At 40.8% G+C, this 23,297-nt stretch overlaps 1 protein-coding gene across 1 annotated transcript in view; it reads left to right on the top strand.

Moving 5' to 3' along the window:
* LOC138203200 (piezo-type mechanosensitive ion channel component 2) overlaps positions 1 to 23,297 on the top strand; it is a 76,318-nt gene that overhangs the window by 9,735 nt on the left and 43,286 nt on the right. Inside the window, exons 3-9 of the mRNA XM_069157927.1 lie at positions 3,151 to 3,276; positions 8,657 to 8,699; positions 11,898 to 12,060; positions 13,900 to 14,161; positions 14,660 to 14,873; positions 18,765 to 18,939; positions 22,460 to 22,579. Coding sequence (XP_069014028.1) covers positions 3,151 to 3,276; positions 8,657 to 8,699; positions 11,898 to 12,060; positions 13,900 to 14,161; positions 14,660 to 14,873; positions 18,765 to 18,939; positions 22,460 to 22,579 — 1,103 coding nt within the window. The remainder of the gene's footprint in view (positions 1 to 3,150; positions 3,277 to 8,656; positions 8,700 to 11,897; positions 12,061 to 13,899; positions 14,162 to 14,659; positions 14,874 to 18,764; positions 18,940 to 22,459; positions 22,580 to 23,297) is intronic.

The raw sequence follows: 23,297 nt of genomic DNA, 5'->3' as shown, positions 1-23,297 counted from the left end.
TCGGACTCTTGTCAATTCAGGATAACAGACACAATATGAGGAAGTTCCAGCGCTCACGATCTTTGCAATTGGATTATTTTTAACTGAAAACGATCATGATATTGTCATGGCATGATGAACGGGGTATTTTAAGTAAATATCTGTTAGAGCCTTGAAGGGAAGCTGCATCACCTATTAGTCAGTAGCCACCATTTAATGTAACGCCACAATATGTAAATTTAAGATGTGTGTGTGTGAATAATGAATTAAAGTTCTAAATGAATCAAAAGCTGGAGATGTTACAACTTCCTCTTGTGGCCTCAACGTTTCTCTTAATTGAAGATATTCAGAACAGACACTGACAGCGCAAACGTAAAAAAGTACACAAGCTGCCATGCAGAAAACAGACACACTCTTTTCAAATTATTTCAGAGGGACTAAAGAAAGGAATTAGGCTAAAGTCAGTGCTTTATTTTGATGGTCTGTTTCATTTTGCTTTTCAGTCTTAAAGGACATGTGGCAGTTAAAGCTGTAAAGTTAATTTAAACCAAATGTTCAACATGAATAATTCAATAGGTGCAATCGACTTTAAAAAGCCATAGCAGTGCAGCGTGCCCAAGGATACGTCAGTCTACCGGACTCCTGACTGGAGACAAACAATATCTTATGCAACTTGTGGACAGTTGTTATTTGGGAATTACACTGTAATGTCGTAATTGCAGTATTTTGGCTCTACGTCCTCTTGAAGGCATTCAACTCTCAGCGGAGGTGAACAAAATTTGTTCTCGTATGGCGAGCAAGCGCGACAAGAGCCTTCACAGGAGGTGGTATATGGCTTGTTGGATGGGCGCTGACATGACAGTTGTCCTCAGGGAGCCTTTTAGTGCTGTTGCATGAATTATTGGATGTTATCGGTGATTTAACAGGTTTACGTTTTTAGCTTGTAACAGTGGGTGTCGGGCTTTAACTCACCTCCGAAATCCATCTTGGTAATATCTTTCTAAGACCCGAGGCACTTTTTGACTGAAGTCATACCGCCACGAGTCACCTAAATATATCCCAATGTGAATTCCTATTCCAATGCTTTAGAAAAACGTGACCTCTTTCCAAAAAAAATAAGTGTTTTTTTCACCGCACAGTATTTGTGTTCTTTGTTAAACTACTCGTGACAAATTTTGATGTGCAAATTAGTTGCATGAAAAAAACCGCTTCCTGGTGTGTAAAGGTCTTTCACTACCAGCTAATCCAAAAAAATGGGCAAAGAGGAATGAAGTCTGGTTGCTGAAATTTTGCAGGCAGCTAGCCAACTGTCACTCAAAGCATCCCCGCCCTTAACTATGTGTAACCTGAAGCCGTACTACAACCTAAATGGGTGGGTTGTATAAAAATGTAGCCCCTGTACAATCAAAATAAACAGGAAAATTAGCTCTACAGACCAAAACCGTTTTCCACACAAGGCTGTAAGGTCTGCGGGGACTGACGCTTTTTGAGCCAGCCTCAAGTGGCCACTTGAGGAACTGCAGTTGGCTTAATTTTTTTTTTCAGCCCCAGGGATTACTGCTTGATTGCTGCACAAAACATTTAATCGGCCTTTTCTGAAACTCGGACCATGTGGCCTCATGGGGTCTTAATGCTGTCAAATGGCCAGTTTTCGGATTGATAAAAAAAAAACAACCTAAAAACTGTTAAATCCGAACAATGCTCTCTGTTTTGGAAGCATTTAAAAAGTACTCTTGGGACAGCGTTTTGCGACTGAATAATGAAGCAAACCTAAATACTAATTCAAGATGAGCGTCAGGGAACTAAAACAGATGGCATTCAGACAACAACAATGTTTTCTCTCACAAATAAGAAAAAGGGGGGACAGAGCCAAAGCAGTTGTATTGTCCGGAGCCTTAGGACCAATTCGGTCGCAGAAGCTCACTAAAACGCCCCATACCTCACGTTTACAAGCATTCCTTTCCCTCGTTGTGAAAGCCCGGGGAATTGCAATGGGAAATTAGCACAAATTGTTTTCACTTCAACATTTAATTAACCTGACGTGGTGTGTTCGGTGCACACATTGCGATAAGGTTGGCTCTCGGCGGCCCCGGGGCTCAGCAGTAGCATCGAGCCTTCGCCAGGTTATTGCGCCTTACTGTCGTAAAACTGCCAGGCATTCCCCACAAGCATGCAGTAAATTTAATGAGATGGAGATGTTGCCCCGCGAAGAACTACTGGACCGAAACCGCGCAGATGTAGGACAATTGAATCTAACGGAGCAGAGAGCACAGCAGGAGACATTAAAGTGTTTCGGTGTCATCGAGGAAGAAGACTTTCATCCAGCTCATCCTTCCCCAGAGGATTTTTATTTTCAAAATTAGAAGGGATCTGAAAAATCCTACTGTAGAGAATTATCACCATAACAACTCCTGAAATTATCCCAAATACCTGTAGGTGCACTATAAAAAAAAGCCATGTGTGGAGCAGCTGCCGCTGCCCGCTCTCATCCTTCCCGCCCAGGATCAGTCAAGTCCTCTTGACAGCGGTATTCCTGAAGGAAGACACCGGGTCACTCAATGTGTTTTTACAGCCTCACATAGCCGGGTCATCAGCTGTGAACACGAACAGCCACCAAAAGCCAGAGCCCAAAGTATAAAAAAAAAATCAGGGATTAAAGCTGCTCCTGCTCCTGTTCCTCCGGGCGAATTAGAGACTTAGAGGTCTTGTGGTCCATCAGAATGTTTGTTTGACTTCTCAACAGAAATAATCTTTGCTCAGTGGCAGCGTTGCCAGCTCGTAACCACGATATGTATTGTGATCTACAGAAAATCCCCCTTGGGTGCTCTCCCAGTCATCTTTACCGTTTCATTCAAAACAGCTCCGCGCTCTATATCGCATCACATGAATATGAATCGTGGTTCTGTGAGTTTTGTTATAAGAAACAGCTGTCCTTATCCCCGATCTGTCCTAAGCAAACATCATTTTTCTTTTTTCTTTTTTTTTGTAATGTTGCACAACTCAAAAAGGAGCAAAATTTCACCCGACAAAAGTTCTCTGTGTCTCCAAAAACAAACCGACAAAGAGACTTTCTCTGTGTTTCAGTGCACGAAGGGCAGAAATAACATGTGGGAATCCTTAAAAGTGAGTGCTGCTGGTGGTGAACTCACTGTCGCTGCTCTCCTTCCTCAGGCCACACAGGGCGTCTGCTGCAGTCCCTCTGCTTCACCAGTATGTCCTTCCTGCTGCTCCACATCATCTATCAGATTACCGTCAACAGCCTCCTGGCCGGGAACTCCATCACCTCCGACTTCAACTGTGAGTACACTGCCGCCTTTATAGTCCAGGCTCTGAGGTCAGAGGGGTTTGTTGTGTATGGAGAAATCAAAACGCAGCGCAGGTCAAGAATCCCAGAAGCAGGAAGGGAGATGATTGATTGAGTGTTATTCAGTTGTTCTAGAAACCTTTATGAAGACAAACAAGAAGAAACCTATTTATTTTTAGTCAACAGACTTTTGAAGCCACCATTAATCTTTCAAACTATTTGTTCAATTGTTATCTGACAGCTGCAGTCTCCTAAAAATTATATTTAGATAGTATGGAAATGCTTTTTGCAGGAAACATAATTGTCGCCTGGATAATCTTTACTGTCAAATACGTTTTTTTTTTAATAATAAATGCACAATACCGCCATCTTTTGCCTAATGTTGTCATAGATTTACTGTGTAGGTTTTAATTTACAGTTTAATGTCGGACTTGATAGAAACACCGCAATACTGGACATATGCATTGTGCATACTTGGGTCAAATCATGCTTTCATTATGGTTCCCGTTATGTTAATTCATAATCTTACTATTTACTTTGTATTATGAGCAACAGTTTAGAGGGACCACCTTATTTAATTTTTGAATATAAGAATATTCTATAGTTGCAGTATTTACGTTGTTTCATTCACTGTGATAGAAAGCAACAACAGCAGTAAGCTGAGGTTTTAATTTCAAAGTGTTCCTCAAAAGATAACTGATTGTTTTTCAACTTGGTTCACGACACGTTGACTCTTAACAATCTTTTGGAGAAAACGTAGAGATTAGACAGACTAATCACAGTTTTTTTAGTTCTCGTGTTTTATCCATGGATGTGGTCTGAAAAGTGCCTTAAAGTGCAATACCACTGAGGGCCAGTGGGGGCGGGCTCCAAAAAAACCCTCTGGCTCCTGTTCAAAAAATGTCAACTTCTCTCAGGAAGTACTAATTCAATTAACACAATTCCATAATTAATGAGATATTCATTCATTACATAGGCTTCAAAGAGGTATGTTTGGGGGTGTGTTGGGTTTGATTGACATTCCTGGGTTGCAGTCAGATTTCCAGTACAGGTGGGCGGGGTTCTCCGTTAGATCCACCCCTCGCACCTCTTCAGCTCATCCAAATATGGTCACTTCTGGCTCCAAAAAAAACCCCAAATGGTGACGGTCAAAATGCCAGACTGGAGGCTTCAAAACATCCACAAACCAGGTTGCTAAAGAGAAACCAGGTTAACTAAAGAGTTAGCCAGTTTATTTTAGGAGGTTCACATAAGCCTCAGTGTTCCTACACAGCTGCTCATGGCTGCTGGAGTTACGGTGTAACCACTTAACACACTGAGCACTCGTGTAACACCAAACTGGTGAACTCTCTACCTGTCGAGCCGACATGTTCACGACAGACAAGCGTGCACACGTGTGTTGCATCCATCACACCGGCCGCTCTGTGCCTAAACCCTGACCACAGCCATTGATGCAGTGTCACAAAGCTGTATATCACCAGAGAAGGTGTAGCACTTTCTCAGCCGGAGGGAAAGTTTCCATCCAAAACTCTTAGGTGAAGACATGCACCATTTACAGGAGGGAGTAAAATACGCTGTCTAATAACGATTCACAATTTCTAGAAATATCCTCGCTCTCTCGTTGCATTTCGTCACACCATGAAGATTTATGAATCTAACACATTCCTCCAGTGTAATTAGCTTCCTTGTGCCATATGGCTATGTGGAAAAAAAGAGATACTTGCTGCCAGTAAAGCAAACACTGTAAATCAGTGCTGGGAAGGTGTTAATAGCTGGCCTTGGGCTGCCCATGAAACTCTCTATCAAACTGTAAAATTTGAATGTGTCTAGACGGGACAGACCCTGACCTCGTGCTCGATAATGACTTTTTCTTTTCAGCTCCCTCAACTCAGAAGTCACAACGAACCTTATTGCCTCAGGCAGAAACACACAGAACCGGTCAGAGAGGGTAGACAAAATATTCTCTCAAGGAAATCTTTATTCTCGGGGGCTGAAATATTTGGCACGTCGAACTATGGAGTGATGGGATCAAGAATTTCATCCAGCTACTTTATCTGACTTAGTAATATCTGTCTATTTTTCTCCTGGTCAGTTATTTGCATTAAATGGGTTGGATTATATGAAATGTCTTGCAAATCTTTGCAACGAGGTTTCTACTTTGATGACGGGCTCACATCAGCTTGAGCACATTTCACCGACCCTGGAATCGTTACATTGGCTACCTGTCCTTTATAAGGTTCATTTTAAAATGTAATTGTTTATTTATAGTGCTTAAATGGAGCAGCCCCTGCCTATTTGTCCAATTTGTTGCAGGCCCGTGCCCCATGTCGCTCTCACTTGTTTATAGATCTAACTAACTACATTGTTGAGATTTTCACCTCCTGAAGTTAATGTGAATATTTTTTGGGTTATTCATACAACAGTAAGTCAGTCAGATCTAATCAGCTGCCTACATTCTGAGATTTCTCAGGTTTCTATATCATGTATTTCGCCCCCTCGACAGCTTGTTTCCTTTTGGCAGCTGAATATAAACAAGGAGTCCTCCTCCCTGACGGTGAGGCGCTCATCCTCCCCCCTGGATAACTAACTTCACATCATTTCCTCTGTTCAGTGTGGCCAAATACGCCATTAGAGCAGCAAACTGAGTTAAGTATGAATGAGAAAAAACATTCCAGAGAAGCCAACACCTCCACACGTTCACAGCGTTTCAGATAAATTGTTGGAGAGCGACACACAAAAATACACTTCTTGACTTTCAGATAATTTCCTGTGATTGTCTGAATTTTTTTGGGCCGTCGTTGTCCCCATCCATCTGGCAACCAAGTCGAATAAAACATTAATACACAGGATTTATACATTCGATTTGGCCCGTGTCTGATGGCGATGGATGTTTCACCAGCTCATAAGGGCTTAACGGCGTGCTGAAGGGCTGTTTTGTGGCAAACTCCTGAAGCATAGTCTTCATTATCTCCCCTGGACGGCATTATTAACCTTTACCGCCCTCCGTATCCACACATGTCAGGAGTTATGACGTGCCGAAATGTTGACGCTGCACATCGCCGGTTTCTGTGGAAAAGGGAGCAAAGTGGCATTAAGTCCCAGAGACACAGTGGACGAGAGAGTGCGAAGAATTGCTGCGCTGAGTGTTTAACGGCCCCTGCAAGTACAAGGGGTGTTTTATGATGTTCACATAAAGTCTGAGGACAGGTATTTTTGGTGCCCAGCTGGGGTGAAATGCGGCCTCGCCCCGGCAGCCGGGCAGGCAGGCGCAGACTCTCACACTCTCTTCCAGAAGTGTCCGTGCTGAGCTCGGTCTGTGTTGCGCAGTATTCCTCCGTCATGCTGCCGGGGTCAGGCTGCTCCTCGCTTTACCCCTCCGGGACGGCTTTCCTCTTCCACCTGCAGGTTGGGTTTGGGCTCCGTGAAGTTACGTGCTGCAGATGTTTGGACTCGGGAATCGTTAAAACAGACTCTGTTTCTGCTTGCGGTCGCCGGGTTTCTATTTGAAGATGTAAATGAGGGCAGTAAGTAATCTGCGACCTTTATCGACCTCTGCGAGTGATTATTAGGGATTGCAACAACATGAGCGGACCTCGTCTCCATCACAAACACTTGGTGACACTGATGCTTACAATCGCTTTCCAACTACTTCAACTAGAAGAGATTTGACCACATGAATACGAGATGAAACCATTTATTGACAAGGTTTTAACAAAACGAATGCAAAGATTTTAGCCAGGCTAACGTGATACGGACACACAGAGTCTGCAATGGTGACGCTATTGTTGGAGGTATTTTGTCAATGCTGAGTAATAAAGCAACATCAGGGTTTGTGCTGACAGTTTATTACAGCTTTATTCATCTCAAGTTCAATTTAGACTCTCAGACTAATTCGAGCGTAATATGTGAATTATTTCTTTACTACATATTTGGTATGCGTGTTATTTATGAGGAGGTCATGGGAGATGACCTTTGGTCTAGTTTGGCTTTGTTGCTTTTTGTATTTTCTTCTGCTTTTCTCTGTCTACATTATTCTCTATTTGCAAGTTAAGCTATTTGTATTTTAGATATTTTGAACCATCGTTTGAAAATAAATGTTCCTTTTCTTTCTCCGCTCTAGAATTGAATAATTCACGTCCTGTTTTAGCAAGAAAATTTTTAAGCTTAACAACTACAAAGATGCTGTGACTTGCACACTGGTGACACAGCAGATAATGCCGGGATTAGACGACACAAATTTTGCCCGGCTTTGTCGCAATTTTGTCATCGTTGACAAATTTCCAGAGAACGACAATTGAGCCTTGTAGTGTGACATAATTGAAGAACAGCAATGCGACATCTGGGACACTGATGAAAAGTCTCGCATTAGTTTCACAGATCCCTCGACGTGTTCTTTAATGTCGACCAATAGGATGACTGAGTGATTTACACATACGGCCTCTGTAGTCATGACAACTTCTTGATCCTCCTCCCTGGCCACACAGGAACTCCCGCACTTGTGCGAGCGGTGATTGGTCCATACTTGTCGTGTTGGCGGTCTCCTGACAAAGACGCAGAAATCATTTATGGCCCTTTCGATTGCCTAATCTGAACTAGTTATCGCCGTGAAAAACAAATATGTTGTAATGTCTTTATCCCAGCTGAGATGAGGTGTTTTATCTGCTGCCTGAGTTACGCTCTCCTGAAAGCGTGTTTGTCATCTTCACCCTCCTCGCTGCACTTCAACCAGAAACCAGAAACTTCCGCGCCGCAGCAGCTCACCACTTAATTAGTCGCCTGACACGCAAGCAAAACAGCTGGATATATCGATATGTCATTGAGTCGAGTCGCTCAAGTCACAAACAGATGTTACGTTTGGTCTGGCAGCAAAACAAAGACCCGACAGCCTCCGTTCCTCTCGCTTTAATAACTGGAAATCTCTGGAAGTGCCGGAGTGACGTTCAGGAACACTTCACACTTCGTCCAAGCTGTGGAAGAAAATGGTTTTATTCTCTGGTTTTTACATTTAGGTTATTATGTAACACAGGCAGATGATTGATTATGTTCATTCACCTGATAATAATATATGTGAAATGAAAGACTTATTCCAGAAGGTTTCTGATAACTTCATGAACAATTTGAGCCTGAAACAGTTGCAGCTCCAGTCTTACTGAATAAGATCTTCATTCTCTGTATTAGTAAAAGTCAAAAATAAGCAGCACAACAATGGAAATGATCTGTTGTTACTGATGTGAAACTTGTGTTCAGCTGTGCTTGTTTGTTTGACTGCAACGCTACCGTTTGTTTTTAACGACTGTGATTTCAAAGTGTTATTGAAGGCGTTTAAGGTGCATTTTTGCCGAACAATAACTTACTTTACCCGTTTCTGTCCAGGTTCCACGTGGGAGAAATCCATCAGACAAATTGGCTTTGAGAGGTAAGATAATAATTCAATACAACCAACTAATAATGATCTCGTAATATATTTTGACTGATGTGATATAAACGCTAAAAATTCCCCTGAGCATCTGCAAAAAACACCAACCTGTTTCTAAATCAACTCTCCCTCGACAATCAGGGAGTGTAAGTATGGATTTTGTGTAACCGAGCGAGTATCCCTCCTCCAGTTTGCACATTCCTGTTTTCAGGAAGTGATAAGAGTGAGCTCAAGGACTGTGGACCGGTGGAAGGGAGGGTGAGCAGCAAGACAGCCTCAATCAGGCTTCTTTTATTAAAGGAAGGCTTCTTACGGGTCAAAGAATTTCAGAGAATATCAAGGAATTTAGTTTGCATGTTTAACTTTTAGTTGGCCTTTATTAAAATGTAATGTTTGGTAGCATTAGTGGTCACTGACAGAAATTGAAAATGTGGCTTATTAGGTGGCGAGCCGAATACAGTTTTTGTTAGATGAATTCTTTTTTTTTTCTCTGCAACCAGTATTAAGACGTGTTTTTGATGCCTTTCAAAATCAGTGCAAACAGAAATGTCGCTGTTTCTTGTCTGCTCCGCACAGCGGCATCACGTTTTCCTGTTCATTGTAGGTCAGGGAATTTGACATGTGACTTGTGAGTTGGAACCCTGTAAAAGATTCTGTTTCTTTTTATTCAGAATCAGCAGCAGAAACCTTTTTTTTTTACTTCAGCTGTCAAATACCGTTGATGCAGCTCTTATCTTCCACTGTATTTACAACGAGGAGGTTGTGATTTGCCTGAGCAAAGTGTCCTAAATATAGCAACCGCCACAAAATCGCTAAAACACCACTTTTTGCATCTAGCTACACCGACTCGTCCTCCGACCTGTCCCTGTGTGGATTCCTGATGAACGCTGAACCCAGTTACCTCCAACAATCCGTTGACAGGCTTATTTTTCAAAGCTTTTGCTGTTGTGCGCGTCTCCTCGCATCCTCCCGTGATCGTATTAGATGCGGTTTCCGGAGTACGGGAATGTCCAAACGCAGCCACGTCCTTTTTCCAGTACTCAACAGCCCTCGGTGGATGGTGTACTGTAAGTGGCGGAAGTGGAGCTGTAAACATTTTATCCCGCCGTGCATTTACCTGTTTGTGTTGAAGGATCGTGCGCAGCGTACATTTAATATTTACAGCTGCATTTGCTGCGTTTTTACTGCCTGTATGTTGGGAAATGTGGAGCTCAAGTGGGATGTATCGGAGTCTCCGGAGGACTCCCAGCTGTTGTGTCTTTCCACCCAGACAAACTTCAGTTCCCTCGGGCCTGACCTTTTTAAATCCTTTCTAAATACTAAATATTTATATGGCGTAGAAGATATTTTGTGGTTTCCATATTTATAGTGTTTGACGTGGCTGATTACCGCTGCAGCTGAAGTAGCTGAAGACAGGTCTCAACACTGCTAAATTTATTGTAATTCCCTCACATGATCAGTGAAGGAAAGTGGGAGTCATTAAAGGTTGCTGACTCAAAGTTGTTTGGCTTTGACGGTTTCCATCTCTTTCATCTACGTGAGGATACACGAAGCTTCACAACAATAAAGCACACGGAAAAAGACGTCCTTGATTCGACGGCGGCTAAAAGGCCCGACTATTTATCTGAGTGTGCGTCTTCCATCCCGATGTTTGGCACCGTGTTTGCGACTTGTCAACTTTTATTAGCTTTGTTGTCCATTTGTCCATTCGAGGCCCGAGTGAGATGGTTTTTATTTGAAATAACCAGTTGTTTTGAAAAAAAGATCCAAACTTTTTTTTTTTTTTTTTTTTTTTTTTTTTTTTATTGTTTGCAGAATCGCCACAATGTCTTGTTTACTGTAAACCGTTTAATTACACTTGGAGCTCAGCATGAAATGTAAAGAAAACACTTTTGGTGGCCAAACACAGGATGCAGTGTGATGGCTATAAAACTGAAATAGAAATTGGTCTGGATGATAAAAGAGAGTGTAAAAGCTTTTCTGAAACCTGTTAGCCATTTTAAGGACAATTTTTATTTGCTTTAATTGTACACGCAATCATGACACCTCGTAAAGCTTGTCCTAAAGCAGCATAAGTGAATCACACACGGATTATTTGAGGCCTGACATGGCTGTGGCTGTCATGGCAACCGTTCAGCTTCCTGTTTGAACAAACCTTTTCGTGCTTAGTTGGAGGTGAGCAGACTAATCAAATAACAAATGTTACAAAAGCTTTGTTTGCCGACAGCGATGTAACTACGAGACTTCAAACAATGTTGTGTTTAGTTTAGATGAATGAAAAACACATGTTGTGTCGGTCAGAACAGGCGTAAATATATTTTGTTGATAAAATGTTTCTTAGTTTATGGTATGAAGACAATTCAGATAATGTCAGGTGAGTTTTCAAGTCCGTGTTGGTCCTTTTCATTTCACTTTATGCAGATGAAAGAGTAAAAAAAAAAAAAAAAAAAAAAAGAATTCTAATTGTGCCAGCTGCCTTATTATGAACAAAGGATGCAGTTTTTTTTTAAATGGGTAAACATGTTTTTCACAGTTCAGTTAAAAAAAAGAAAATAACACTCTCATGGCCTTTTCGTTTGAATGGAATTTCACTCACTTGTTAATGGTAATATGTTTAAAACCGACCGGCCTGATTTCATTAAAGAGGGTGGTACTGCATATAAAAGCTGAAACGCATATTAAAAGAGTAGTTGAGAAACGGAAAAATCCAGATTCCCATGCGTTCATGTGAACAGGTAATGTTTCCTGAAACATATAATCTCTGCAAATATGTTCTTGTGAGTTTGACAGCAGTTCCAGTCGGCGTGAACACGGATTGAACAGAAATATTATAACTTGTATGTAAGCTAATGCATATTTAAAACTTGTACTTGTTTAAAAAAAAAAAAAAAAAAAAAGTCAGAACAAAGGGGACATGTGACAAAAATCACTGCTAGATTCAAACAAGTTATCCAAGTGAGGTAAACGAGCGACCACAAGTCGTGGGCTCCTCAGAAAAGCTGTTTCATATTAGAGGTGATTGTCCATGGACATTAGAGACTGTTGTACTTCGTCTTTATTTCCATCATTTGGTTGCTATGATGACCCATGATGTTGCTCCAAAATCCCAATTTTTGGGAAGAATTGCAGTTTACCCGTATTGGAAACGAGCGTCTGCTTTCTGTCAGTACATATCCTCTGTTGTTGGTTTGTCGTCAGTGTGATTGGTGCAGATGCGGGGAACGGCATCCGCGTGTTCATCCCTGACATTGGCATGTTCGTGGCCGGCTTGGCCATCTGGCTGCTGTGTCGCAGTCTGGTTCAGAAGAGGCCACCTGAGGACATGGCGCAGTACAACGCAGACTTCGAAGCAGAGGAGCAAGTGGGTTTCTTTTGTTTTGTTTTGTTTTGTTCTGTCCGTCTTTCTGTCTGTCTTTCTATCCGTCTCTGCCTGCCTGTCTGACTCAAGTAAAAGTATTTTTTACAGAGGTGAAATTGTACTTAAATGAAAGTAAAATTACTTAAAAATCTACTCAAAACTAAAGAGTAAATGAATTGAAAGTTACTTTCAGTAAAAGTTACCCAATTACTTTTTTTTTTTTTCTATAAACAAAAAGTGTCCATCAGTGTGAATGAATCAACATTAGCAATTCCCGTTTTTCATACAGGTGGATATTATTACAATCATATAAAACCCTTTCATATTGCCATTTGATAAAACAAAAAAAAACATTTCTAGCTCGCAGATAAAGTTACACATCGAGTCATAGTATTTATATTTTAAACACCTGATCCCATTGTCATAAACGTGATACGTGGAGGAAGCACATGTAACTTTCATTTAGTTTGATCATACAGAACTGACAGCCAAGTCCACGGATGTTTGTACCACGTCATCTTCATAAAAGAAGTGATAACAGAAGAAAACAATGAATTACTTTAGTTCCTTTACCCACTATACAATGTAATACACCAGTGAAAAAACAGGAAAGAGAAGGTTGTATGAAAGTGTTGATTCCCACTGAGATCACAGAAATGGAGCATTTTATACAAACACAAAACATTTGCTACCAATCCCCTGTAAACCAACATCAGCGAACCTGCTAGCTATTATCACAGATCCATCTGAAATTCAGCGGCTGCAGTTAATTAACTGAAATAAACCTGCTTGTGCACATTGGATGCAGATGTTTTGTAAGCTATCTCCATATTTTTTGGCAAACTAAATTGTAAATTGCTACTTCTATCGGTGCTATCTGTTTATTTATCTGTCCTATAGGATTATATTTACAAATAAATATGCATAAAATGTAATATTATAGTACAGTGAATGGGGTATTTGAGTTCAGACTGGTAAAAGTGGACATTTATTTTCTTCCTTTGATATTTGATGTACGCAGACTAAAAGATTTACCAATTGTGATGCATTTTTCAGCCCTTGAAAAAAGAAAAAAGGTAAATAAAGCAGCCGGTAGAGTGGGTGGTCTATTGTCCGGCTCAATACACAACATACTGTCCACACTGAGCTCACTATACGCTGGGAGCAGCCGAGCAGGCGGGTGAATAGAGAGTTCCCTGTAAGTGTTGATGACTTGGAAAACAGCCCCCATCCCCTGGCAAGTCCTCCCCTCTCTTTATGACTCAGTGTTAATTAAATCCACATTCACTTTCACGTCCACTATGCTGCTCAGCCTGGCACAGATGGCACCGCTCCCCATTACTCAGAAAACTCCAGAAATTCATCTGCAGAGCCGACGCTTGCCTTAATTTCCGTCAGCCAGCCACCTGAGCTGAAAGTTGATTTAAAGCAGGATTCGTAGCACCTGCTGCTGTCTTTATCTCGTGCCTCATGTGTTGAAATAAAGGCTCCACTTGTTATTGTTTCTCCTTGACTGAGACTTCAGGAAAAGACACAGCAGCCAAGAAAGAACTGACTGGACTAGAACGAAAGCCAACATGTGGTTCCAGAGAAAAAACATCTGCTAATAATGTCTGGGGCAGACACGCACACCACATACTGCTCAGATATGCTATGCTACGTGCTAATTGTGCCGAAATACATTCGCGGGACAGACATGACGGGCTCGGGGGATAATCAAGGGATTGTTATGCTAGCGCTACCTGTCGGAGTTTCAGCACCATGGAGAGCTCTGACCTCCAAACTGCACCATTCATCATTTAACACTGAGATGTAATGTGTCGCTGTCATCCACCTCACGAGGAGGAAGAGGAGAAGCTCAGCCCGGACGACAACGTCCTGCTAGAGGAGGACTTCGAGGCGGGCTACGAGGCCGAGGAGGACGAGGAGGACGAGGAGCTGGATGAGGAAGACGAGGAGGAAGAGGAGGAGGAAGCGAAAGAGAGCACCAAAATGAAGATTCTGCGGATTGTGGCTGAAGTTGGCTCCAAAGTGAAGGAGGTCATCGGGAACTTGATCACCACTGCGGGGAAAGTCGTGGTCACCATCCTGTTGGGAATTACTGGTGAGTTTTATTTTTGGGGGTTTGACTTCCTGTGCAGTGAAAGTGTCTGAATCTCACAACATTTCCAGCTGAATATCAGAAACCAGGAAGTGATAGTGCTTAGTTGCATGATTCTGGATAAAATGAGAATCGTGATTTATTTATTTTTCTTTTCAATATAAATATTTATTTATAATGTGTTTTTTTTTGCCTGAATATGTAAAATAAATTACACACTAGTTATAAGAAAGACAAAGAAAGATGTCTAAAAAAATTTAATATAGTTTTTTTTCATTTCTCTTTCATGTTAATTATCATCACTCAGATATTTCTTGGAACCACTTTTTGGGATCCAGAGCCTCACAATGAAAACCACTATTTAATAAGGTTTATAATATTATTGCTAATCTGTTAACATTTCTTATATTGCCAACTTCCATCCTGTTAAATGTGATGTCCCGCCAAGTTAAACTGCAGTCTTCTCTTTTTTTTTTTTAATCCCGTTTTTGTGTTTTGCAGGAGTCATGCTGCCCTCGCTGACCTCGTCTGTTTACTTCTTCATCTTCCTGTTCCTGTGCACCTGGTGGTCCCTCTGCCGGACCTTCAACACGCTCATCTTCAGCTGCATGTGCGTCCTCATGGCCATTTTCAGCGCCGGACACCTCGTCGTCCTCTACCTCTACCAGTTCCAGTTCTTTCAGGAGTCCATCTCGCCGAGCGACAGCTACATCAGGTCAGACATCAGCTCATCACAAAAATCGGTGACATCTGTAGTACGTTACATAGTATGCTTTAAATTGATATTTTGCTGCAGTTATTTATAAGGAGTAGGTGCAAAGTTCAAACATTAGAAATCTCCCCCCCCCGCCCCCCCATCATTTTAAAACAAAATATTGTTTAATTTGCAGCATTTCTGTTTATAAATATGCCATGAATTTGGATTATTTTCCCAAATTTTGACCTTTGTTGGTTCACTTAAGTGGCACTCTGCCCAAAATCAAACCTTAAACAACAGTGAGTTCAGCATTAGATTATCTGTCTTTCTTGTCATTTCAATGAATTATTGAAAAGGGGAAATTGGTAGTTAAACAGCATGAGGCCACACTAACGCCGTCTGATGAGACGAGTTGAGAGAGCTCCTTCAAATCAACAATATTTACTGCGCCGAAGGCAAGTTTGTTTAAACGATGATAAATATTTGCTATTGTTACAAACAAGAAGGCGAAGGAAAAAGGCAAAAACCCAGCTGCAGGGCAGACGTATCTAACACCTACTCGCAGTCCATCAATATGAGAGGCAGAGCTTTTAGGCTCTTCACTACGACCACTGTTGCTTTATTATGCATGAGAAAGGAGACAATCAGCTGTCTGTGGCTGCGGCGCTGGAGCGCTGCGGTGTGGAGGAAAGCCACATTGTTGTACGTCTTGCCAACATACGTCAGTCACAGTTGTAATGAAAGCTGAGTCTGTGGCAGGAAGTTGTTCAGGTCAGTGTTTGACCGACAAATAAAATGCAAATAGTTCTGTTTTTTTTACTAATTTATTTACTAATTGCAAACCTTTTCTGCTACGACAGTAACTAGTTATTCATAGGAGAGTTTGTATAGGCCAAATATGATTAATTATTTAAAGTAATAGATACTCATGAATATATGTTTTTAAGCAGAATTGTATCAAGTCCCTCTGAGACAGTATGATGTCAGTGTAAACATAAAGGGATTAACTGTTTCAAGGCTTCAGACTTAATGTTATTATTATTATGGTAGACTGTTATTTTTTTCTGCATTTCTATGTGAATGTGCTTCAAAATACAGATGAATAAATGATGATGGGATACAAATGTACAGAATGTTCGACATGAAATTAGGACAAAATCAAATATCATGTTTTTTGTGGGGTTTTTTTTACCAAATACGGTGATATTGACAAGATATATTAGGGTTGATTATTGGTACTTTTGCACGATTTTTCAATACAAATTATTCTTAAAGTGTAGTGACTAAGTGGGTAAATTCCAACTATTAAAACAGCTGGAACAGTCTGGTAAGTTTAGAAAATCACATCACTTTACTGTTGTTCAGCCTTTAAAGTCATGATGTGGCCACATCATGATTATACATTATCAAAAATATCTTGTCTCTAATGTCAATATAATATTGATATACTGCCAAACCCTCCAGGAGATTGTGATAACGATTAAAAATGCCCCATCTTGTATTATTGTTATATATTTTTTTTAAAGGCTTTTATTTTGACAGCACAAAAGCTGTCAGAGTGTCACATGCAACAAGGCATAGATGAAGATTCCTGGCAGGGATTGAATTGATTAAATGAGATGTATTTTTAACCGCTGATCTACCAGCGTGTCCATTATTTAATAGTTGAAAAACTTGTACATTTTCTGTAAAATTAGTTTTATATGTGAAACATAATACAACACCCCCCCCCCCCAAATTTATAGTTTATTCCTTTAACTCAATGGTAAAAACAATCAAACTGCATATATAATGCATTAAAACAAACAAGACATATTCTACGAGTAAAATCACACTGAAAAACCAAACAGGGATGCAGCAGAACCACAAACATTTAAAGCCCTTGAATATAAAATAGAAACACTCTAAAAAAACGAATAACTGTTACTTTGCTTTTCCATTAACTTGCTCTAATGATGTTGTGTCTGTCAGACCTCAACAGTATCACCACAGCTGTAGCCGATGTCTCGGTGCCCTTGGTGTTGCAGGGTTTTATTGATCTCACATTTTCTCGTTTGAAAGCTGCGAGTCAGGACCCAGACTATTTACAGCTATGTATAGCTGAAGCTGCCTTGAACAAGCCCCGTGTCCTCCCCATCCCTCTGCGGCCTCAGATAAAAGCGTGATTACAGCGTTGCATCGGCAGCTTTTTCACTCGAAAACAAACTCACTGGAATGAATGGAGCCTTCTCACACCATCAGTAACGGTCCGTTCAACCTGTGCTGCTCTACTGACCATTGCAGTGAGGGAGGGGTTCCCAAAGTGAGGCTCAGCACCCCCCTCAGGAGGCCCCTATGATACATTTGAAGGGTCATCAGACGATTAACAGGATTAAGAAAAAAAAAATCGGTTGCACTGATACACTGCAAAAAAAGCTTAGCCAAAATACAAGAAGAAATGTGAACTTGTAGATTTTAGATTTTTTGTTTTGTTTCTGGCAGTGAAAGTGAAGGAGTTGTTAAAATTTTTTAAACAGGGGAGTTTTTATTTTGGAAAGAGGCTTTTCCTTGGTGTCTACGTTTGGAAAGTTTTCCCCGGCTCTGATTCTTACTTGAATGCTCTTTACACAAGGAGGCCGACTATTTCATGACCTGCCGTCTCGTCACGCGTTCATGTTGACTTTCCACAGCGCTAAAGGTATTTCTGTCTGCCGCGGCGTGAAAAACTGAGGCCCAAGATAAAAGCAACACGTTCTCTCTGCTGGCCTGTTTCCTCCATGCACACCCTCGGCCAGTCATGAGGGGAGGGGGGGGGACTCTGAGGCCATAAATATGTACAGCCACCATTGGACAATAGGCCACCTCAGTGCCGGCTTTAATTGTCCTTGTTGACAGTGACTCGGCCTTGCCGTGGGTCGGATGCTGAGTGAGGCCGTTGAGAGGCCTGGCTTCCACGCTACTTCCTGGCTCCCCGCCTTACAATGGAAGTCCCCAGTCATGTGACCAGCGGGCCTTCCCCAGCTGTAAGATGAAGCTGTTCAGGAAGTGTGCTGGGGTGTTCACCCCTCCACATGGCATGAAAGAAAAGACTCGGGAGGCGTCTAAATCTGAGTGGATGTCACCGGAATACGTCAGCGCAGTTCCTGAGTGGATGACCTTTGTGCTCAGGAGGAAAAGGAGGGAATCACATGACATCCTTTGTTTTACAAACAAGAAGTTAGTCTTACTGTGTTGTCCGGATTCCAAGGTCAAAAGGGACATTTTCTCGGCAGGAATGACATCTAACAGAGTCACTCCTGAAGTCAGCGACTACACTTAATCTCCAAAGCTGTTTAAATCAGGGGAAATTAACTGGGAGAGATTTTAACACTGTTTTCATTGGCGTAACGTTTGACACTTGTTTAGCTGCTTTACATTGTATTTTTCTTCGCTGATATTCCCACTGTACAGTTTAATCATAGGAACACACCAATTATTTGAGAAAATCGTTGCCAAAATCAATCAAACTGTATACATGACACTCCTAATTGCACTGCAAAATAATAAAGTTACTATTCCGCAGATGAATGAGTTTGAATTATTCTGAAATTTTATCTTAGATTTAGAATCTTAAATTACCACGAAATGACTCACGCCGTCCACTCAGATACATTTTTGAAACACAAATCAAGGAAACCAATGTTTTGTTTTTTTCCATTGACTGTAGGTTTAACAAGATCTAGTATGGCTGGACGGTGTATAAAAACACTGGAGGGCTTTTAATTAGAAACAAGGGCTTTTAATTTTAAATGGAAACAGGAATTGCGAGAAACTCTTTCATTCACTCGCTCACGCACTGAGGCTGTGACCGATATTTGTGTTTATTGGGTTTAAAGGTAAACTGTAAAATTAAAGTAAATTGTTCTTATACTTGTCTGTCTGTCTCTGCAGTGTATTTGGCATCTCCCCCATTGTTCAGACCGACTGCTCCTACACATGGAAGCTCATTGTGAGCCCGAATCGTAAGTGGTACCACTTTGTCAGCCCCATCATGCTGCTGATTCTCTATTACACGCTGGCCACGCTCATCCGCCTCTGGCTGCAAGAGCCCATCGACCAGCTGATGGTGAGGACCGCAGACGCAAATGCAATGACAGCACATATAGTTCACAACATTGTGTCATTTTCTGTCAGATATATCAATAATTTGGTCACCAGGTTCATGATATTCTGTGTTTCTGATTGAAAAGAAATTCTTTTTTTGTTAATCTTGATGTTGAAAACATGCTTATTTGTGATGAAATGTGAATTATTTGGATTATTTGTTGTTTGATGACATCTTTATTTAATGTCATACATAAATGGCTAAAGCGTTATAATGAGAACATGTTTCAGCTATGTCTCAGCTCTCCTGCTGCATTTTGAATGGCATCAGTCCATTTTGAATTAACATTGTTTGAAAGAACAAAGCCTTACAATTCAAATGGTGTAAACCATTTTAAGAGACCAGAGCTAATAGTACGATAACTGAATGTGCAGAGAGAGAACCTCCAGATATAAACAGCCTGTGATTCAACTATTATTCATACTTTAAACTTGAACGAGATCCTGCTGCGAGAAACACTGATTTTGGACCAGCTGATCGGTGTCGGAGATGTTTTGCTGAATTCAGTCCACGACGGCTGTGTAACGGCTCCTCAGTAAATTCCAGACAGTGAACTGAAATAGATCCAGATTGAATTAAATGAGCAGCCAGGTGGCCTCGTGATCAGAGAACCTGCATCGATGGAAGATTTCAGGACGATCGATCGCCGGCTGGATCTGTCCGCTGCGCGTAGCTTAGGTGTTATCTGAGACACTGTTGGCCTAATCCTGACAGAGCATGAAGGCAGCACACGTCATGTTCATGTGTTACCGTGTAAAGTGGCTGTTACATAACAGCTCAACAGAAACCACTGGTACGCATTTGTTGAATTATTGTGGGGGTTACTACACTAATGTTTACATATGAAATGCACTGGTGATGCAGTCTGTAAATTATCTCTAATTTAAATTAGAACTGTGGACAGCTGCTGCAGAGTTTCACACCAGAAATCGATCACTTGTACTCACTTTAATTCAATTCTGTTTTATTTAAAGTTTAGAGTCACCATGCAACATGGCTTTAAAACACTTTACAATTACAAAAAGAACATGCAGCATGTAAATAAAATAATAAACAGCCACACTAAATATTGCTTAAAAAAAAAAATAAAAAAAAAATGTAGCAGCCTGAACTATATGATTTACCAAATATGATGTTTTTGATTATTTTGATTATTAACACGATTATTAAGATGTTTTTAGTCCTCAGCTGTGTTGAGTGATAGAGCATGTTTTAGCTCATTGTTTTGGTTCTGCGACCGACACTCTACTGTATTGCTTTTATCTCGGACCAAAGCGGGCAGCTGTTTTCACCAAAAAAAGCCCTAAAAGCCAGCCAATAGTTGGTAAAAACAGTGCAGCATCAGAGCCAGACATTTAGGAGGTCTCGGAGCACAAAATACAGCAAACAAAAGAGTTCATCTTGAACTTGCGTAAACCCATAAGTTGGACACAAACACAACTCCAAATGCCTGAATTGAATGTATCTGTTGGGAAGGTAAATAGACCACTATTCACTGACACAGTAAACATATAAATCACATAATTAGTCATTGTTGTGTTTGCCAACTAGCTTATGAAGCCCCAGAGTGGCCGATAAGTAATTTTTCACATTTATTTATTTTTTCATGTAAACACGTCATTGTTACTAAATTAAATTCCATTCACATGTATTGTATCGACTCGGCGGCAGAAATCAGAGCTACACGTCTCATATATGGACACGTGAAACTCAGACGATCTGCAGCGACGGATATAATTATTGTTTTGTAGTTTGGAGGAACTGACCCTGACTGATTGAAATCGAATGGGATCTAATTGTTCTCCTTTTTTACGATTTAAAAACTCAGCTTCTACATCTAAATTCAAACTCCTGCTGTTTTCAGTGAAATGTCACATTAAGCAACTCCTGAATTCGGCACGTCTCCTCCTCATCAGAGCTCGAGGCTCAGCTTCTCTGTCCTGTAATGGAGTTATAGATTAGTGTTTTTATAGAGGGGTCAATACTTCCCTGTAAACCTGCGGGGCTGTATACGTTATTGATCTCTCCACAAAGGGTTGTGTGTGTGCGTGCGTGCGTGTGTGTGTGTGTGTGTGTGTGTGTGTGTGTGTGTGTGTGTTTCAACTACTCTTACACTTTAGATGACGCTAATAATAAAAGATGATTGCGACTTAAATCAGCAGCTGACAGGTTTGTTCGATGGTGGAGGTGCCAGATTATGATGGACCTCATCTTTGCCAAAAAGACGAGACAGACTGGATGCACTACGACCATTTCTCTATTATTTAAATTATTAATTTGGAGCTCATCATGTGTTTATTCAGCAGCAGTTCACCAAGCAATATAAATTATGAAAGGAAAATAAGTAGGTGACACGTGAGGAATCTATTTCTGAAGCTGAAAACATAGAAATCTTGAGCTTCATGTTAACTTGATTACGAATTTTTGTGCTGAATCCACAAATGTGTGATTGCTTTTTTTTAATCTCTAAGAAAAACCTGTTTAGCATCCTAACCGGCACCATAAAAATAACTAGAACCCAACCAGGAACCAATAATGAAAACTATAATTAATTATTCACGCATTGATCGCTGCAACATGAACTTTCCGGGAATGAATGGAAGTCAAATTCAGATTATACTGAAAAGTGAGACCCTTAAACGTCCCTCTTTTTTCCAGTGAGAGTAATCCCAAAACCCATGTTGACTCGTGCTTACGTCACAGGCTCTGCAGCAGCCTACTCCCTTGATACTGTTGCGGCTGAATAAATGGCGGAAAAATGAAATTAAAGGCTTCACAATCTCTATGAAATTTTATCCATTTGGTCCAATAATATTTGGAAAGTCTAGAAGACACGTGTAGAATTATTTTATCAAGTTACCATGGGGCTAAACCAGAAGTTAGCCTGTCCATCGAGCATGCCCAGTTTGCATCCATCCATCCATTCAGTGCTGGAATATCACATCAAACATCAGATGTAAAAACGTCATATACTGTCAAATACAGAGAGATTTATGTAGATAGGTTTACTTAACATCCTGTGAACTTGTTTAAAGAGAGCTTGAATGTAACGGATGTTCATTTATACATAAAATTCTCACACGATCTGTTAATGAGCTTTAATATTTTACAATTTAAGCTGTTTTAGAATGTTTTTTCTATCAGGTTTCGTTTTCTCGTACAGCACTGACAAACATTCAGACATTCCTGAAAATGACAAACTGCACTGAAACCGGAGGAATTTCCTTACAAATGTGAACTGAAGAAGAAAATATGTCCTTACAGCTGAAGAACCTGCGAGTGAATTACTTTTGTACAGTCACTGCCAAGATGATCGTGTGTCATCGTTTCCTCTCTTAAAAGGTCACCCAACTCCTCCTCAGATTCTGCACTCCCACACTGCGCAACAGTGTTCAATAGCAGCTGATTAAAACTCTTGAGTGTCATCTCTGAGCTCAAGGTCCACATCAAACACGAATCCTGTCTATCTCTGTTTTTTCAGGAGGACAAGGACGACGATATGTGCGAGGAGGAGGAGCAGGCCGGAAACAGAGCGAACAACTCGGCCAACAGGAAGAGGCAGCTGTGGTGGGAATCACGCCAGGGCACTGACGAGAAAAACGTACGTCAGGGTCAATGCACACATGGAAAACAGAGTATTAATTACTGGACAGGTCCTGAAGTTATTATTATCTAGTTGGCATACCATTGTATAATGTGAGGTCTCACTATAAAAACATGTGGTGGAAGCTTAAGGAGTAGATTGTGGAAGATTGTAGAAAAAACAAACAGCCTTGAAAAGATCTGAATATTTTTCATTTAGCTGCTAAAAACCCAAATTATGTATTTATTTGTACCAGTGTTTACAGCTGATAACCAACGTTGGCCCGGAACAGTTTAATTCAAGTTTAACTATGAAAGAATAAGAGTGGAACATAAAAAAACAGCAATGAATTAGCTTTACAATCTCTACAAACCTGTCTGTGCTCTCCGTCTTACCTCATCTGTGCTCCAGCTACAGGTCAAAGATTTTCTGAATTTTTGTCCCTTGATTTTTGGTCTCAGCCGAGTCATTCAAGGCTTCCTTGTGGTGCTGAAGAGTGAAGAAATTTGTGTTCCACAGAATCTTGATTGTGCAGACGCTTCATTTTAACACAAAGTTATAAAGGAGACATGAAGAATAAAGAGATTTTGATAATATACCACTATTTTAAGCTCAGTTCGCTGCACCTGATTAGTTTAAGGACTGTTGGAAATTTGAAAACCCAACAATAGTTTCCAGTTTTACAGTTTTTGGATGATAAATGGTTTAATTTTGGCAAAGAAAACCCGTGCAATTC

The sequence above is a fragment of the Embiotoca jacksoni genome, unplaced genomic scaffold (genome assembly GCF_022577435.1).
Source record: "Embiotoca jacksoni isolate LCO1_2020_lvr unplaced genomic scaffold, fEmbJac1.0.p SCAF_22, whole genome shotgun sequence".
NCBI lineage: Eukaryota > Metazoa > Chordata > Actinopteri > Embiotocidae > Embiotoca > Embiotoca jacksoni.
This window is presented reverse-complemented; position numbering and strand designations above follow the sequence as displayed.